We start from the raw sequence: 17,995 nt of genomic DNA, 5'->3' as shown, positions 1-17,995 counted from the left end.
CAGTGGTTCGCACTTTCAGTTTCGTGCGAATGCTGCCATCAATCCACGGTTTCTGGTTTGGGAATGTTTTAATAGTTGCTGTGGGTATGACATCGCCGATGCACTTGCTAATAAACTCGCTCACTGAATCAGCGTATTCGTCAATGTTGTTGTTTGACACAATGCGGAACATATCCCAGTCTACTTGATCAAAGCTATCTTGAAGCGTGGAATCAGATTGGTCGAACCAGCGTTGAACAGAGCTGAGCGCGGGAGCTTCCCGTTTTAGTTTCTGTCTTTAGGCTGGGAGCAACAAAATGGAGTCGTGGTCAACTTTTCCGAAAGGAGGGCGGGGGAGGGCCTTATATGCGTCGCAGAAGTTAGAATAACAATGATCCAGGGTTTTACCAGCCCTGGTTGCACAATCGATATGCTGATATCATTTAGGGAGTCTTGTTTTCAGATTAGCCTTGTTAAAATCGCCAGCTACAATGAATGCAGCCTCAGGATATATGTTGTATCCAATTTACATAGAGTCAAATGAAGTTCGTTCAGGGCCGTCGATGTGTCTGCTTGTGGAGAATATATGCGGCTGTGATTATAATCGAAGAGAATTCTCTTGGTAGATAATGCGGTCGACATATGATTGTGAGGAATTCTGAGTCTGGTGAACAGAAGGACTTGAGTTGCTGTATGTTGTTATGATCACACCACGTCTCGTTGATCATAAGGCATACCCCCCCGCCCTTCTTCTTACCAGAATGACGCTTTTTTCTGTCGGCGCGATGCATGAAGAGACCAGCTGGCTGTACCGACTCCGATAGCGTGTCTTGAGTGAGCCATGTTTCCGTGAAGCAAAGAACGTTAGTCTCTTATGTCTCTCTGGAATGCTACCCTTGCTCGGATTTCATCTACCTTGTTGTCAAGAGAATGGACATTAGCGAGTAATATGCTCGGGAGCAGTGCACAATGTGCCCGTCTTCGGAGCCTGACCAGAAGACCTCTTCGTCTGTCCCTTTTACGGCATCGTTGTTGTGGTTCGCCGGCTGGGATCCGATCCATTGTCCTGGGTGGTGGGCAAAACAGAGGATCCGCTTCTGGAAAGTCGTATTCCTGGTCGTAATGATGGTGAGTTGACGTTGCTCTTATATCCAATAGTTCCTCCCGACAGTATGTAATAAAACCTACGATTACCTGGGGTACCAATGTAAGAAATAACACGTAAAAAAACAAAATACTGTATAGTTTCCTAGGAACGCGAAGCGAGGCGGACTTCTCTGTCGGCGCCGGAAGTACACCTTTCTACAGTACTGAGAGATTTCATCATTTCAGAGAGGAAATCAGCAGGCCTTGGACGTCAGTTGGGGCATTTAATTCATACCTGGAGCACAGATAGTGGGGTCCAAAATTATTGACACCCTTGGTAAAGCAAAAATGAAAAAGATAGCAAAAATGACTATAAAATAAATCATTAAAATGGTGAGCCATATTGTAGGCAAAAAACTGGGAAATTATACCTGGAGTGTACAAAAGACTATGAATACCGGCTCTTTTCATGACAAAGACCGACCAGGTGAAAGCTATGATTCCTTATTGATGGGGGGGTGCAACTCAGTTGTAGGAAGGTATTCTTAATGTTTTGTACACACATTGTATAATTTTATACTAATACAATTGCTCTTAGAAAAATATTTTGTTTAACTAGTAATAATTTTTTTCTCTCAATATGGTAGGGTACAAAATTGACACCCCTGTGTTCAGACTGATATAGCCATTTCAAAATGTACATTTTGTGGCCAATTAATCATTTCTTTGTGGATTTTGATGTGTGCTTGGAGTTATTGTCTTGCTGGAAGGCAAACCGGTTGAAAAACAGAAGCATTTGCAGAAAAGTACCTCATACCTACTGTAAAATATGGTGGTGGATCATTGCTGTTATGGGGCTATTGTTAAGGTCAACGGCATTGTGAACTTTACCAATTACCAGGACAATTTAGCCAAAAACCTGGTTGCCTCTGCCAGAAGGATGACACTTGGCCGCAAGTGGATCTTCCTGCAATACAATAACCCCAAGTACTAATCAGAATCCACAAAAAAAAAAGTTTAATTGACCACAAAATCAACGTTTTGCAATGGTCATCTTAGCCTCCGGACCTGTGGTTTGAATTGAAGAAGGAAGTTCATACGAGTAGATTAAGAATGGAAAGATTCTGTAAGGAGGAAGGGTCTAAGATCCCTCCCAAAGTGTTTTCCAATCTCATAAAACATTTTAGAAAAGGTTATTGAAAAAGAGTATTGACAACAGGGATGCCAATAATTTTGACCCCATCTTTTTGAGATTTGTTTTATTACTTGCTAATAGCAAATATGGACACTAAGCTGAGTGTTTATTAAAGATTCAAAAAATTTCAGGTCCATAAATACTGGCGCCATTTAAAAATATATATTTCCCTGAGCAATTTTATTATTATAAAATAATATTATTTCCTAATTTCTTTGAGCATACAATATAGATCAGTATTTGTATTTATTTTTGGTCATCTTTTTAAATGGCGCCAGTATTTATGGACCTGACTGTATCTCGGGTGTGATCCCTAGGGCCTGGAAGGCTCCTCATGTGCTCCCTCTCCTCAAGGTGGTGCCCCTCTGACATTAATCATTTTCACCCGATCTCTAAACTGCCTTGCTTAGCGAAAAATGTTGAATCTTTAATAAACCCTCAGCTTAGTGTCCATCGGTCTGGTTTCAGGCCATTCATAGCACTATATCTGCTGCCTCTTTGGTGACAAATGACATTGTAAATTGCCTGGGTCAGGCAGCCTGCAATTGGTTTTAAAACTAGGACACAATGTGTTTCTTCTGATGGTGTTAAATCACGATTCCTTCATATTATGAAAAGTTGTCCCCCAGTGGTCAATGTTGGGCCCTGTACTTGTACTATCTATATAAACAATATGTTCTTGTCTGTAAGAAATTGTAACCTCCCCTTGTATGCGGATGATACTTTAGTGCATTCTGTTGGCCCTTCTGTTGACAAGGCTCTTTCAGAACTTTTATGGTTTTCAGAAAGCCTTTGTTGAACTGGACTTGGTACTTAATGCAGGGACAAATAAGTATACAGTTGAAGTCGGAATTTTACATACACCTTAGCCAAATACATTTAAACTCAGTTTCACAATTCCTGACATTTAATCCTTGCAAAAATCCCCTGTCTTAGGTCAGTTAACCTGTAGTGACAGGTTGAACGGGACCGTTGTCATCATCTGACACTAATTAGCATAACGCAACGGACATAAATCTTCCTAGAAAATCTTCATATTCATGAAAATCACAAGTGAAATATATTGGAACATAGCTTAGCCTTTTGTTAATCACCCTGTCATCTCAGATTTTCAAAATATGCTTTATAGCCAACGCTAGACAAGCATTTGTGTAAGTTTATCATAGCCTAGCATAGCATTATGCCTTGCTAGCAGCAGGCAACCTTGTCACGGAAATCAGAAAAGCAATCAAATTAAATTGTTTACCTTTGATGAACTTCGGATGTTTTCACTCACGAGACTCCCAGGTAGACAGGTGTTTATACTTGCGTACTATTGTTTGCCCAGATAAATGTGGTACCTTCAGGCGTTTGGAAATTGCTCACAAGGATGAACCAGGCGTGTGGAGGTCTACCATTTTTTGGGCTGATTTCTTTTGATTTTCCCATGATGTCAATCAAAGAGGCACTGAGTTTAAAGGTAGGCATTGAAATACATCCACAGGTACACCTCCAATTGATTAAAATGATGCCAATTAGCCTATCAGAACATAGTTTTCTGGACTTTTCCAAGCTGTTTAAAGGCACAGTCAACTTAGTGTATGTAAACTTCTGACCCACTGGAATTGTGATACAGTGAACTATAAATTAAATCATCTGTCTGTAAACAATTGTTGGAAATTTACTTGTGTTATGCACAAAGTAGATGTCCTAAGCGACTTGCCAAAACTATAGTTTGTTACAAGAAACTTGTGGAGTGGTTGAAAAACAAGTTTTAATGACTAACCTCTGACTTCAACTGTGTATTATTTTCCAAAATGCTTTAAAATGTATCTGATGGTTTCTGCATATGTGCTTTGGATGGTGCCCACATTGTTTGTGTCCCGGCTTATAAATATCTGGGTATCTGGATTGAAGAAAAGCTATCTTTCAAGAAGCATATTGATGAGTTAGTTAAGAATTAAAATGGTATTCCTTTATAGCAGTGGTCACCAACCTTTTCTGAGTCAAAATGCAAGCAGAGATCTATCACTCTTTTAAACAAAAAAAACAAGCCTATGCAACATTAACCAAATAAAACTGTTCTGTAGCGATAAGGTTTGTGCAGGAGACTATAGGCCCAATACATTTTCACTGCATATTGGCTACGCTTGAATTTCTCTGCCAGTGTGGTTCTTCTCATACCATTTAGAACTTATATTTCAACATTTTAGGTATTTGATCCCACTGATACTAGATCATTTGTTGTAATACTTGTGAGGCACAGCTGAGTGAGCATAATCTTTTGTTGACTTTTTTTACTGGACTGCATCTGATGGCCTGCATCTGATGGTCAATCAGAGGAGAGAGCAGTGGTGAGGCTGCCTCCCACCTGACTTACCATCCCTCCTCTCTCCCTCCGCTGAGAAAATGGGACACAGTCTTCCAGTTCATGGCGAGCCTAAGTCGCACTGCATTACTTCTGCCTCATGCACCAATTCATGTTTTTACTCCTATGACTAGAGAAAGGGAAATATTCCTTGATATTAAAAAAGACACAAGCCGCTAATAATAACAATGCAAACTTATCGAAATGCACATTTATGGCTTAGAAAACTGTTGAACAAAGTGTTGACAGTGCTGAATAACAATGCAACCATGAACTTACTCATAAAAACAGCAGCTCTTTGTTGTATTTGTTGAGTCTCTAGTCATATTTTTCAAAGTTGAAATTTCACATTATCAACTTTGCTGTGCATTCAAGGCTTCTTTTTACTCGTCTGGTGCAAATAGCAACGAAAAAAACAGACATTCAGTTGATATTCATCCCGGTTATAGATTGTGGTGATATTGTCTATATGAATGCTGCCTGCTCTGTATTGAAACCATTGGATGTTTGTCAGTGCACTCACTGCACTTTCTTATGGGCTACAGTTTCAGTACACATCACTCCATTCTGTATCAGAAAGTAGGCTGGCCCTCTTAAGTCTTGTAGATCAATGCACTGTTCTCTATTTCTTTATAAAAACCCTCTTTTGCAAACTTCCGCCATACCTTACTTCATTGTTAAATTACAGACATACGTGTCAGCAGACCCGATCACAGGGATGGGTAACTCTAGATGTCCGGTTGATCTCTACGGAATTAGGTATATCTGCATGCGCCCTGTATATGGAATGATCTGCGGAGCTCTCTGCACCTTGATGTTCTGGTGCCTTTAGGGCAGTTCAAGTTGATAATGGAGGACCTCATTGTTGAGGAATGTGTTTTGCTTCTTAAATTAATTGTAGTATTGTATGCTATTATTACGTTGTCTGTTAGAATGTTGTACATTTTATATTTTGTGTTCATGCAGGGCTCCCTTGAAAAAGAGGCCTTGGTCTCAATTGGACTCCCTGCTAAAATAAAGGTGAAATAGAATAAAGAATCCTAGGAGGGTGACCTGAAGGGCTACCATAGCTCTTATTGAGACCGTGCTGTTTGAGCTGCAGCACCCTGCCAGGCTGACACTACGTCAGGGATGGGCAACTGCGGACCATTAACTTACTGTTAAGAGTTAGAATAATTGAATACACAAGGTGCAATTTCGAAATGTGGTTGTGCATCAGCTGTCAGTCAATTAGTCCATGTCAGCAAAACAATTTTAGATTGGTAAGTTAGTCCAGCGTCTGGCTATCTAAACTTGTATTAAGAATGGTTGAATTACCAACTGGGATAGGGCCCATTGATCAAAAGTTATCATATTAAAAACTGCAAACATTTTCCTCCACCCTATGGCAAAATGTGTAGAATTGCAGGAAATCCGTTAAAAAATGGCTAAATCTTCTCTCTGCCCCATGGCAAAATGTGTTGAATTGCAGGAGGGGTGTATGGATGTGGGTACTGCAGACCCATGAGCCACTGCGGCCCCTCAGGATGAGTTCCGTTTTTCTGTGGCCCCCACTCCCATCAAAGTTGCCCATCCCTGCTTTACATGTAGTGATGTTTTATATTCACTCCACAGGGCCCTACTGAGCCTGACAGTGTAGAGGGGTCTGTGACCTTCTGCAGAGACATGACCTCCACATGTTGACCTTCTGTCTGTATTCATGGGTATGTGGCCACAAGGGAATGTGAGAAGAGAACAGAGCAGATCCTTTATGTTATTAGCCATCTGCAGTGACCGTAGACAGTCAATTTGGATCTGCACTGTACTGCATTGACCACCATGACCAACACATCAGCATAGTTTCCCTGGAAACACTGTTGTCAAGGAGTGCTTTAATCTAGCTATATCATTAGTGGGGATACCACATAGGGATGGGAGATATAACCATAATGTTCTTCTGTTCTTTCCCCCGGAACAACCACATGAACCAGGACTCATAGACAGCTGTTGCTGTTCAGTTTGTCTGTGAGAGAATATCTCCATAGATGTCCTGCATTGTTCTACTTTATTATTTTCTAATAATGTGATTTGACCTGGGGCTTGATATATGATGAAAGGCCCTAGACTCACTTCTGAGAATTTCTCTCCCCAGAGTTTTGGAGAACACCTCGAGTGGGAAACGGGCTTCCTACTCCAAGGAGGAAGACTCTTCTCTGCCACTTGTCCTGGGAAAACGAGCCCGGAAAACCTGGGAAGAGGACAGGAAGGAGTCGAGCTGAACTCTGTTAAACACCTTCACCTTTATCTAATTTCTTTAAGCACATTTTCAGGGTATAGCATGTTAAGCAATACATTTTATTTGTCATTTTATAACTTGGTGGTTCCACCAATTAGATACATTTTGAGTGGTGAAACTTGGTGGAGAATAACCCAGTTTATTTCACCTAATTGTAACATTCTGCCATAAAGAGCACATATGTGAAATTATGTTTTTTAACACTGGATAAAAGTAGAGCCTCAGAGCTACAAAATGGTATATCATATACTGCATTTTTGAGGAACAAAGGGAAAGTAATTCTGCTTTGAAACTTGATACATTTTTAACCTCGCTTTCGAGAAAAGGACCTTTGAATGTTTTGGTACCTACTGGAGACCTCTCCTTTGTCCATACCCATTCAGCATTGTTCAGACCCTGTTAAGCCAGCCCCACCCATCTCTTTAAGGATTCACATGTGAGGTCATGTGCTAAACAGTGAGTAGTGTAGTAAAGATCAAGACTTAAAGTAGTAGCCTACGATAAGGAAAAATCCAGGTAAACAGAAAGTAAAAAATATTTTATAAATATTAGATTACGCTTACCCAGACACACTTGTCTAAATTGATGGGCCATGTGAAAGAAATTCTATAAACCCCAGCCACATCCAGTGGTGGAAAAAGTACTAAATGGTCATACTTGAGTAAAAGTAAAGATACCTTAATAGAAAATAACTCAAGTAAAAGTCACCCAGTAAAATACAACTTGAGTAAAAGTCTAAAAGTATTTGGTTTTAAAAATACTTAAGTATCAAAAGTAAATGGAATTGCTAAAATGTACTTAAGTATAAATAAATAAAGGCGGCACAATTGTTTATAAAAATAAAAAATATCAAAATATTGACGGATAGCCAGGGGCACACTCCAACACTCAGACATAATACAAACAAAGCATTTGTGTTTAAAGTGTCTGCCATATCAGATGCAGTTGGGATGACCAGGTATGTTATCTTGATAAGTGTATGAATTGGACAATTTTCCTGTCAAAATGTAACGAGTACTTTTGGGTGTCAGGGAAAATTTATGGAGTAAAAAGTACATTATGTTCTTTCGGAATGTAGTGAAGTAAAAGGGAAAGCTGCCCTAAAATATAATTCGTAAAGTACAGATACCCCCAAAAATACTTAAGCAGTACTTTAAAGTATTTTTACTTAAGTACTTTACACCACTGGTCTCATCTTTCTAAATGGATGGGTCTCCACAGAAGGTGTAAACGGTACAGCTAAATGGTTACTTGCATTGCAGAAATATATATATTTATTTTTTCACCTTTATTTAACCAGGTAGGCCAGTTGAGAATAAGTTCTCATTTACAACTGCGACCTGGCCAAGATAGAGCAAAGCAGTGTGACACAAAAAACACAGAGTTACACATGGAATAAACAAAGGTACAGTCAATAACACAATAGAAAAGTCTATATACAGCGTGTGCAAATTAAGTAAGATTAGGGAGGTAAGGCAATAAATGGGCCATAGTGGTGAAATAATTACAATTTAGCAATTAAACACTGGAGTGATAGATGTGCATAAGATGAATGTGCAAGTAGAGATACTGGAGTACAAAGGAGAGAACTGTAAGGAAAGGCGGCCAAAGGAGGAGTTTGCTTTGGGGGTGACCAGTGAAATGGATGTGGAGGTCCAGCTTGCGTGGTTACTCGTTGGCTGCGGTTGTGAGGCCAAATACTCTAAAACAACATTGGAGGCTTATGGTTGAGAAATTAACATTCAATTCCCTGGCAACAGCTCTGGTGGACATTCCTGCAGTCAGCATGCCAATTGCACGCTCCCTCAATTTGAGACATCTGTGGTGTTAAAACTGCACATTTTAGATTGTCCTTTTATTGTCCCCCAGCACAACGTGCAACTGTGTAATAATGATCATTCTTTTTAATTTGTTTCTTGATATTTCACACCTGTCTGGTGGATGGATTATCTTGGCAAATGAGAAATGCTCACTAACAGAGATGTAAACAAATTTGTGCACCACATTTGAGAGAAATACACTTTTTTGTGCATATGAAACATTTCTGTGATTTTTATTTCAGCTCATGATAAATGGGACCAACACTTTACATGTTGCGTTTATATTTTTGTTAAGTGTAATTGCTGATTGCCTAGGAGAGGAGATACCATTCCTCCTCCAATACTGCCACTGATTACGGAAACAACAACAGTCACAAATTGCCCTGCCCCTTAATCCTAGTTGATGTGTCAACAATCATCTGCAAATTATGAGCAGTCAGCAGATCACACACCAAGTAGGCTACTGGGAAGACAGACAGCACTTCAAGTAGATGGCCCTACATACAGTTGAAGTCTGAAGTTTACATACACTTACGTTGGAGTCATTAAAACTCGTTTTTCAACCACTCCACAAATTTCTTGTTAACAAACTATAATTTTGGCAAGTTGGTTAAGATATCTACTTCGTGCATGACACAAGTAATTGTTTACAAACAGATTATTTCACTTAGAATTCCCTGTATCACAATTCCTATGGGTCAGAAGTTTACATACACTAAGTTAACTGTGCCTTAAAACAGCTTGGAAAATTCCCGAAAAGTATGTCATGGCTATAGAAGCTTCTGATAGGCTAATTGACATCATTTGAGTCAATCGGAGGTGTACCTGTGAATGTATTACAAGGTCTACATTCAAACTCAGTGCCTCTTTGCCTGACATCATGGGAAAATCCAAATAAATCATCCAAGACCTGCTGGAGGAAACAGGTACAAAAGTATCTATATCCACAGTAAAATGAGTCCTATATTGGCATAACCTGAAAGGCCGTTCAGCAAGGAAGAAGCCACTGCTCCAAAACCGCCATAAAAAAAACAGACTACGGTTTGTAACAGCACATGGGGAAAAAGATCGTACTTTTTGGAGAAATGTCCTCTGAAATAGAATTGTTTGGCCATAATGACCATCGTTATGTTTGGAGGACAAAGTGGGAGGCTTGCAAGCCGAAGAACACCATCCCAACCGTGAAGCACGGGGGTGGCAGCATCATGTTGTGGTGGTGCTTTGCTGCAGGAGGGAATGGTGCACTTCACAAAATAGATGGCATCATGAGGAAAGAGAATTATGTGGATATATTGAAGCAACATCAAGCCATTAGTCAGAAAGTTCAAGCTTGGTTGCAAATGGGTCTTCGAAATGGACAATGACCCCAAGCATACTTCCAAAGTTGTGGGAAAATGGCTTACGGTCAAGGTATTGGAGTGGCCATCACAAAGCCCTGACCTCAATCCCATAGAACATTTGTGGGGAGAACTGAAAAAGTGTGTGCGAGCAAGGAGGCCAACAAACCTGACTCAGATACACCAGCTCTGTCAAGAGGAATGGGCCACAATTCACTGAACGTATTGTGGGAAGCTTGTGGAAGGCTACCCGAAACGTTTGGCCCAAGTTTAAAAATTTAAAGGCAATGCTACCAAATACTAATTAAGTGTATGTGATGAAAGAAAAAAAAGCTGAAATAAATCATTCTCTCATATTATTCTGACATTTAACATTCTTAAAATAAAGTGGTGATCCTAACTGACCTAAGACAGGGATGTTTTATGAGGATTAAGTGTCAGGAATTGGGGAAAAAATGAGTTTAAATGTTTTTGGCTAAGGGGTATGTAAACTTCCAACTTCAACTGTAGCAAAGGGACAATACTAGACAACGTATACTTGGAGATATCAGGAGTCCTCTAGCTATAGAATAAAGACCCCCCCCTTCCTCACATACTTTGTGCATGACACCCCTGATAGCAGTGCACCGGGGACTCAATATACAGGTCGTCTTGTGCACAAAGAACCCTGGTACACATATGCAGGGGTTAGGTGTGATGTTCTCTGGAGGAGCTCTGCTATTGTGCTTAAAATTGCAGCTGTGCAAATGACCCCAGGGACTACAAATTTAAGAGGAAAGTTATGTGAAAGACCAGGATGATTCTTCTGGTAATTCACCTTGCCCTTCCCCAGCTCTGTGCCTGTTCAGTTGTTGGATGTTTGTCCGACCCTCAATCCCTGCATCAGGTGTTTGCTCCCATGCCTGGCCTGCTGTTTGTCTGCCACAGATTAGCTGGAGCTGAGACGGGTTGGATTTGCCTGTCATTTGCAATTCACGCTGAGCACCTATGTATAAACAGCTCTCAAACTGATTTTGGGTTTGTTTGAAAGCATAGAGCGGGCCAATATAATTCAATATGTAGTCAAGGTCAGAATGAAAACAAAAGAGAGTGAGAGAACTGTAAGGAGGAGGCCTGCCGGTTTTGTATGTAGGGGTGAAAAAGCAGGAGCACTTTGGAGACCTGACCTCAAATGAAAACAACATAGCTGGAGCAAGGCAGGACTGTGACATGGTGTTGCTCCAGTCACTGGACCAGAGCAGGGAGGCGTCTTAGCCCCTTCACTGCAGGGGCTGACTGGACACTGAGCAAAGACGGGCAGGGGCACCTCACTGCGGCACAGAGATACAGACACTGGCCCAATATTAAAGTGACGTACTCATCCCAGCACACTGCTTCCTCACTCTTTCCCAGTTTTCCTACCTCCGTCCCGCACGCTGGAGAGCAAACTTAGATCCACTATGCAAAAATCACACAGCCATTTCCTGGTTGCCATATAAGTTTGCCTAATTTCAGTTTGTGACAAAAAAAGCAAGTATAATGTAGATAATAATTGTACCATCTAAACTGCTGTTAAGTATCTTTTCCATAACCAAAAATATTGTATTCAACTGTTTGAAGTTGGTGTGCAAAACCGAAAGTAAAAGACGCAAAAACAAATCTTACGAATGGGAAGCATAGTAATAGCACACATAGAACAAATACTGCTTCTTATCTTGCTTTCAATGAGAATGCCACATCTATAACACATTTCTATATTAATATGGTCATGCCGCCCAAAAAGTTACATAGTGCAGCTTTAAAGAGGGAGAGTTCATCTCCCATGCCACCTGGAGCATTGGCTCTGCAGCTATTAAATATCACCTGTGCCAGCACAGGTGAAACTAATGACTTACTATTGAGGCGACAGGTGCAAAACATCCTGACCAACGAGGGTGACTCCAATCAGGGCACGTTCACCCCCAAATAGAACCAAACTCTAAAACCAAAACCTGTAACACAAGGTACAAGAATATCCTAGAAGACAGTAGGGTTGTCCCAGTTAAGACCCTCATGGGGACCACCAGCCTCCAAAGAGTGGTGTCAAATCTCAATGTCACAGTCAGGGATCAGAGCAATTTCTCCCTCGGGCAGGGCCAGCTTATCCCACTCTCCTTCACACACAGCCAGTCACGCACCACACCACCCTGTCTGCCCTGCTGAACTCTTCCACTGCTGGGTTGGCAGTACATTATGGGCTCAATTCAATTACTACTGCATTGCAGCATTTACACAGTACAGAGCAGGGCCTAGTTTTACATTTCCAACTTTCAGAATAAGATGTGCCAAGTCTAAACAAAGACACTGTATTAACATTGGTATGAGGGGTTATATTGAGTTCCTGCCTTAGTGGCCCAGTCTGCCTTAGCGCTGGGATGCTCTTCTCACATTCAGTACCCCATCCATTGCTCAGCCTGTCCATCATGGGGAAATTAAGATGGGGAAAAAGCATTTGACCCATGTTCATGCGGTTCATTTACGGGTTATTACATTTTCTTCCTTTCTAATTGCATTTATTTTCAGAGGTATATTGTAAATGCTGCAGTATGCCTAATGATACATGAAGCAGGCAGTCAAATACTAAACTAAAAATCGGTTCTAACTTAATTCTGAGACGAGGGGCAGAGTTTGACAGCCTGTTTAAACTTTAGACATCCTGTGAGTGACTGGTGAATATGTGTGCGGTGTGCTGTGGTACGGACTACAGAGTGATGAAAAGTTCCCATTTAATTGCCACAGAATTGCAATGCATTCCCCAGAGGCATATTAGCAGCCTGAGCTATGTGCTATCAGAGCCCAGATCTTTAGGCTAGCACTGGTCAAATATGGTTAATCAACACTGCAGGATTCCACTTTAATATTAAGCATGCAGCCATGAACACGGAGCCTTTCTATTTATCTGAATATTGCAGCCTTGTGCATCGCCAAATAAAGATTAGAAGGCCAGGTGTGTTATTTATTACATTATTAGCCCAGACATTTTTTTGTGTTATTACATACAGCCGTAAAAAAACTTTTGGATATCAGAGTGGCGGTAACTCACCAACATTACAACCATGAACACGACTTTTCCGAATTGTATACTTTGTTCGTACCTCCCAGGGCAATTGAACTTATTCCAGAGGCTGCTCCAAAACACCGCCAGCGGAGAAGAGGTATTTGGAGTGGACTTCTAGTCCGACTCAGGAGGCATGCACACCATCCATCACTTCCGAGTATATTACTCGCTAATGTTCAGTCTCTGGATAATAAAGTAGACAAGCTCAGGGCAAGGATCACCAACGACGATGAGACAGCCTATTGGGAGGAGTTCAAAGACCACGCAGTGTGGTGCCAGGATAAAAACCTCTCCCTCAACGTGATCAAGACAAGGAGATGATTGTTGACTACAGAAAAAGGAGGACCGAGCACACCTCCATTCTCATCGATGAGGCTGTAGTGGAGCAGGTTATGAGCTTCAAGTTCAAGTTACGAGCTTCAAGTTGGTGTCCACATCACCAACAAACTATCATGGTCCAAACACACCAAGACAGTCGAGAAGAGGGCACGACAACACCTATTCCTCCTCAAGAGACTGAAAGATTTGGCATGGGTCCTCCTCCTTAGCCCCAGAAAAATGGCATCGAGGGCTCAGCACTTTTTGATTTAAGGCCCTTTTTTCTGGGATTAAAGGTCAAAAACGAAAATAGAGCGCTAATTTGACCGCTTCACGTCAAAGTACATGAACCTACGGTTACAGATCCAGTTGCGGTTTGTTCAGACGAATCCGTTAAGGTGGGTTTCGGAGCTCCGCAAGATTTCTGTGATTTTCTGAAATCACACACTCATTCAACCCTCTGTAAATCAGTCAATTCTTAACCTGTTAGTCCTATAGGGGCAGTATTTCATTTTTGGATAAAAAGACGTGCCCGTTTTAAGCGCAATATTTTGTCACGAAAAGATGCTCGAATATGCTTGGAATTGATAGCTTTGGAAAGAAGACAGTCTTACGTTTCCAGAAATGTAAAGATTTTCACTGTGAGTCCCTTAGAACAAATGTTTCGGGCAAAACCAAGATGTATGACCGACCAGGAAATGCACAGGATTTCTGAGGCTACGTTTTCCATGATCGCCTTATATGGCTGTGAATGCGACAGGAATCAACGGACTCTTTCTCTTGTTTCACCAAGGTCTCTGCAGCATTGTGATGTATTTGTAGGCATATCATTGGAAGATTGACCATAAGAGACTACATTTACCAGGTGTCCCGCTAGGTGGCTGCGTGGCAATTGGTGCGCAAAAGTCAGGTCCCGGTATTTTTCCATTCAAATCTCAGAACAAACCAGGCTACAAGGACGGTGCTTTCAATGGAGAGAAATATGACAAACCACCTTCAGGATTGATTCAAACAACGTTTTCCATGTTTCAGTCAATATTATGGAGTTAATTCGGAAAAAAGTTCGACATGTAGGTGACTGAATTTTCGGTTAGTTTCGGTAGCCATATGCATAGTAACAAAAGGGAACGATGTGTCCTACACAAGAATCTTTCAGGAAAAACTGTACATCTGCTATGTAACTGAGAGTCTCCTCATTGAAACATCTGAAGTTCTTCAAAGATTCCTTGGCTGGTTTTTGTGAATATGTTGCGTGCTAAATGCTAATGCTAACGCTAAGCTAGCTATCACCACTCTTACACAAATTAGTGATTTTCTCTGGTTCTAAAGCATATTTTGAAAATCTGAGACGACAGGATTGTTAAGAAAAGGATAAGCTTGAGAACAGGCATATTTATTTCGTTTCATTTGCGATTTTTAAAAATCGCTAATGTTGCGTTATGCTAATGAGCTTGAGGCTGTAGTAACGATACCGCATGCGGGATGGGGCGGACTAAGAGGTTAACGTAAAGACTTAAAACTCAACATTCTGTAAGAGCCTACCCCAAAGAGGATATTCACTTTCAGCTTCCTGTGTCAACCGGAAGTGCCTTAAGTTGTAGTCATAGGGGCTGTTTCTGACATGATGACTCCTTGCTGTCCCCAGTCCACCTGACCGTGCTGCTGCTCCAGTTTCAACTGTTCTGCCTTATTATTATTCGACCATGCTGGTCATTTATGAACATTTGAACATCTTGGCCATGTTCTGTTATAATCTCCACCCGGCACAGCCAGAAAAGGACTGGCCACCCCACATAGCCTGGTTCCTCTCTAGGTTTCTTCCTAGGTTTTGGCCTTTCTAGGGAGTTTTTCCTAGCCACCGTGCTTGGGGTTTTAGGCTGGGTTTCTGTACAGCACTTTGAGATATCAGCTGATGTATGAAGGGCTATATAAATCAAATTGATTTGATTTGTTTCGAAGGGTTAAAAAGGTCACATCTTTCCAAAACTTCATATGGTGATTAGGCAACCCTTATGAACTGTAAATCAGTCATTTCTCCCAACAGATGTCAAAGAAAAAACTCATATATACACACACACACAGCAAGGATGGAGTGACACAGTGCGGGGCTTAACACTTTCATGCGTGAGTTCCAAATATTTCTAACTGTCGCCCCAGCATGAGTTTTTTTATGCACGTGATGTTAGAACGTCCTCTCCATTCCAGAATGTGATTGTTATGTAACAGTACATTTAATCCGGCCTGCCCTCAAACCAAAGCACACAGCCTGTTTTTATTTGTCAATTTTAAATTATTTTCGAACAAGTTTTTTATTTTCTAATAACAGTTTGAAATGAGGTGTGTTCCGCCTCATTCATTCACATAAAAGTAGTCATTTTTACTTTTGCGGACCAATACATTTTTTTGCCAAATACATTTAAACTCAGTTTTTCACAATTCCTGAAACTTAACCCTAATAAAAATTCCATGTCTTAGGTCAGTTAGGATCACCACTTTATTTTAAGAATGTGAAATGTCAGAATAACAGTAGAGAGAATGATTTATTTCAGCTTTTATTTATTTCATCACATTCCCAGTGTTAAGCGATAAAAATCATCCATAGGCGATGTAGAAATCATTAGCTGTCGTCTTGGAAAAAATTTCAGGAGAGAGCTCTTCCGGAATGATCTGGGCGGAGACCGGAGGTAAGTCGTGCCCCTCTTTCGGTTCAACCAAGAATCAAAGATGATTCAATTCACAAGACTCTAGACAACATGGGGATGCTGTGGGAGTTGAATGCTCGGTCTTATCTAATTCGGCTCACTGTTAACAATTGCTGGAAGTGGCGCAAGGATATTTATTTCCATTTTCTGTGATCAGGTTTTCCTGCGCTTTCCGATGTAACGCACGTTATGTAATAGCCACAGTCGTGATTTAACCAGTTTTAAAAACGTCCGAGGGTTTCCTATCCACACATTCTAACCATATGAACGTACTATATTCCTGGCATGAGTAGCAGGGCGCTGAAATGTTGCGCGATTTTTAACAAAATTATCAAAAAAGTAGAGGGTCGACTGAAGAGGTTAAGCCATTTTGCCACAACTTTGGAAGTATGCTTGGGGTCATTGTCCATTTGGAAGACCCATTTGCAACCAAGCTTTAACTTCCAGACTGATGTCTTGAGATGTTGCTTCAATATATCCACATAATTTTCCATCCTCACGATGCCATTTATTATGTGAAGTGCACCAGTCCCTCCTGCCGCAAACCACCCCCACAACATGATGCTGCCATCCCCGTGCTTCACGGTTGGGATGGTGTTCTTCGGCTTGCAAGCCTCCCCCTTTTTCCTCCAAACATAACAATTGTCATTATGGCCAAACAGTTCCATTTTTGTTTCATCTGACAAGAGAACATTTGTCCAAAAAGTATGATCTTTGTCCCCATGTGCAATTGCAAACTGGGGCGGCAGGGTAGCCTAGTGGTTAGAGTGTTGGACTAGTAACCAAAAGGTTGCGAGTTCGAATCCCCGAGCTGACAAGGTACAAATCTGTCGTTCTGCCCCTGAACAGGCAGTTAACCCACTGTTCCTAGGCCGTCATTGAAAATAAGAATTTGTTCTTAACTGACTTGCCTAGTAAAATAAATAAAAGTAGTATGTCTTCTTTATGGCGGTTTTGAGCGACCTTTCAGGTTATGTCGATATAGGACTCGTTTTACTGTGGATATAGATACTTTTGTACCCTTTTGTTGTTCTGGGATTGATTTGCACTTTTCGCACCAAAGTACATTCATCTCTAGGAGACAGAACGCGTCTCCTTCCTGAGTGGTATGATGGCTGCGTGGTCCCATGGTGTTTATACTTGCGTACTATTGTTTGTACAGATGAACGTGGTACTTTCAGGGTTTGTAAATTGCACTACATTTTTTTCTGAGGTCTTGGCTGATTTCTTTTGATTTTCCCATGATGTCAAGCAAAGAGACACAGAGTTTGAAGGTAGGCCTTGAAATACATCCACAGGTACAGCTCCATTTGACTCAAATTATGTCAATTAGCCTATCAGAAGCTTCTAAAGCCATGACATAATTTTCGGGAATTTTCCAGCTGTTTAAAGGCACAGTCAACTTAGTGTATATAAACTTCTGACCCACAGGAATTATGATATAAGTGAAATAATCTGTGTCATGCACAAAGTAGATGTCCTAACCGACTTGCCTAAAACTGTAGTTTGTTAACAAGAAATTTGTGGAGTGGTAGAAAAACAAGTTTTAATGACCAACCTGAAATGGACAAAAATTTATGGGAACTTATCGGCACCGTACGAAACATATACATGATGTACATTATCACTCAAATGGACGTCGTTTCATTCAAAACTTATTGCAAATGCCATATGGCAAATTCCAAGTGTACACAGCAAAATTCCAATAGATGGCGAGTACGCTCCACGGTAAATTTTCATATTGCAAATGCACATCAAGTCAAGACCCAAAGGTCAAATTTGGAAAATTAAAAAAAAAAAAAATCTAAAACTTATCACAGCCTTAAAAAAGTGCTTTCTGGACCATTTTTTGAAAATGTT

At 40.9% G+C, this 17,995-nt stretch overlaps 1 protein-coding gene across 1 annotated transcript in view; it reads left to right on the top strand.

Moving 5' to 3' along the window:
* LOC115140152 (E3 ubiquitin-protein ligase RAD18-like) overlaps nucleotides 1-13,003 on the top strand; it is a 119,522-nt gene extending 106,519 nt beyond the window's left edge. The window contains exon 13 of the mRNA XM_029678309.2: nucleotides 6,739-13,003. Within this exon, the coding sequence (XP_029534169.2) occupies nucleotides 6,739-6,865 (127 nt within the window). The 3' untranslated portion in view covers nucleotides 6,866-13,003. The remainder of the gene's footprint in view (nucleotides 1-6,738) is intronic.
* Nucleotides 13,004-17,995: the final 4,992 nt, after the last annotated feature.

Source organism: Oncorhynchus nerka, linkage group LG2 (assembly GCF_034236695.1).
Source record: "Oncorhynchus nerka isolate Pitt River linkage group LG2, Oner_Uvic_2.0, whole genome shotgun sequence".
Taxonomy (NCBI): Eukaryota; Metazoa; Chordata; class Actinopteri; order Salmoniformes; family Salmonidae; genus Oncorhynchus; species Oncorhynchus nerka.
Note: the sequence above shows the minus strand (reverse complement) of the source record. Positions and strands in the feature narration are given on the sequence as shown.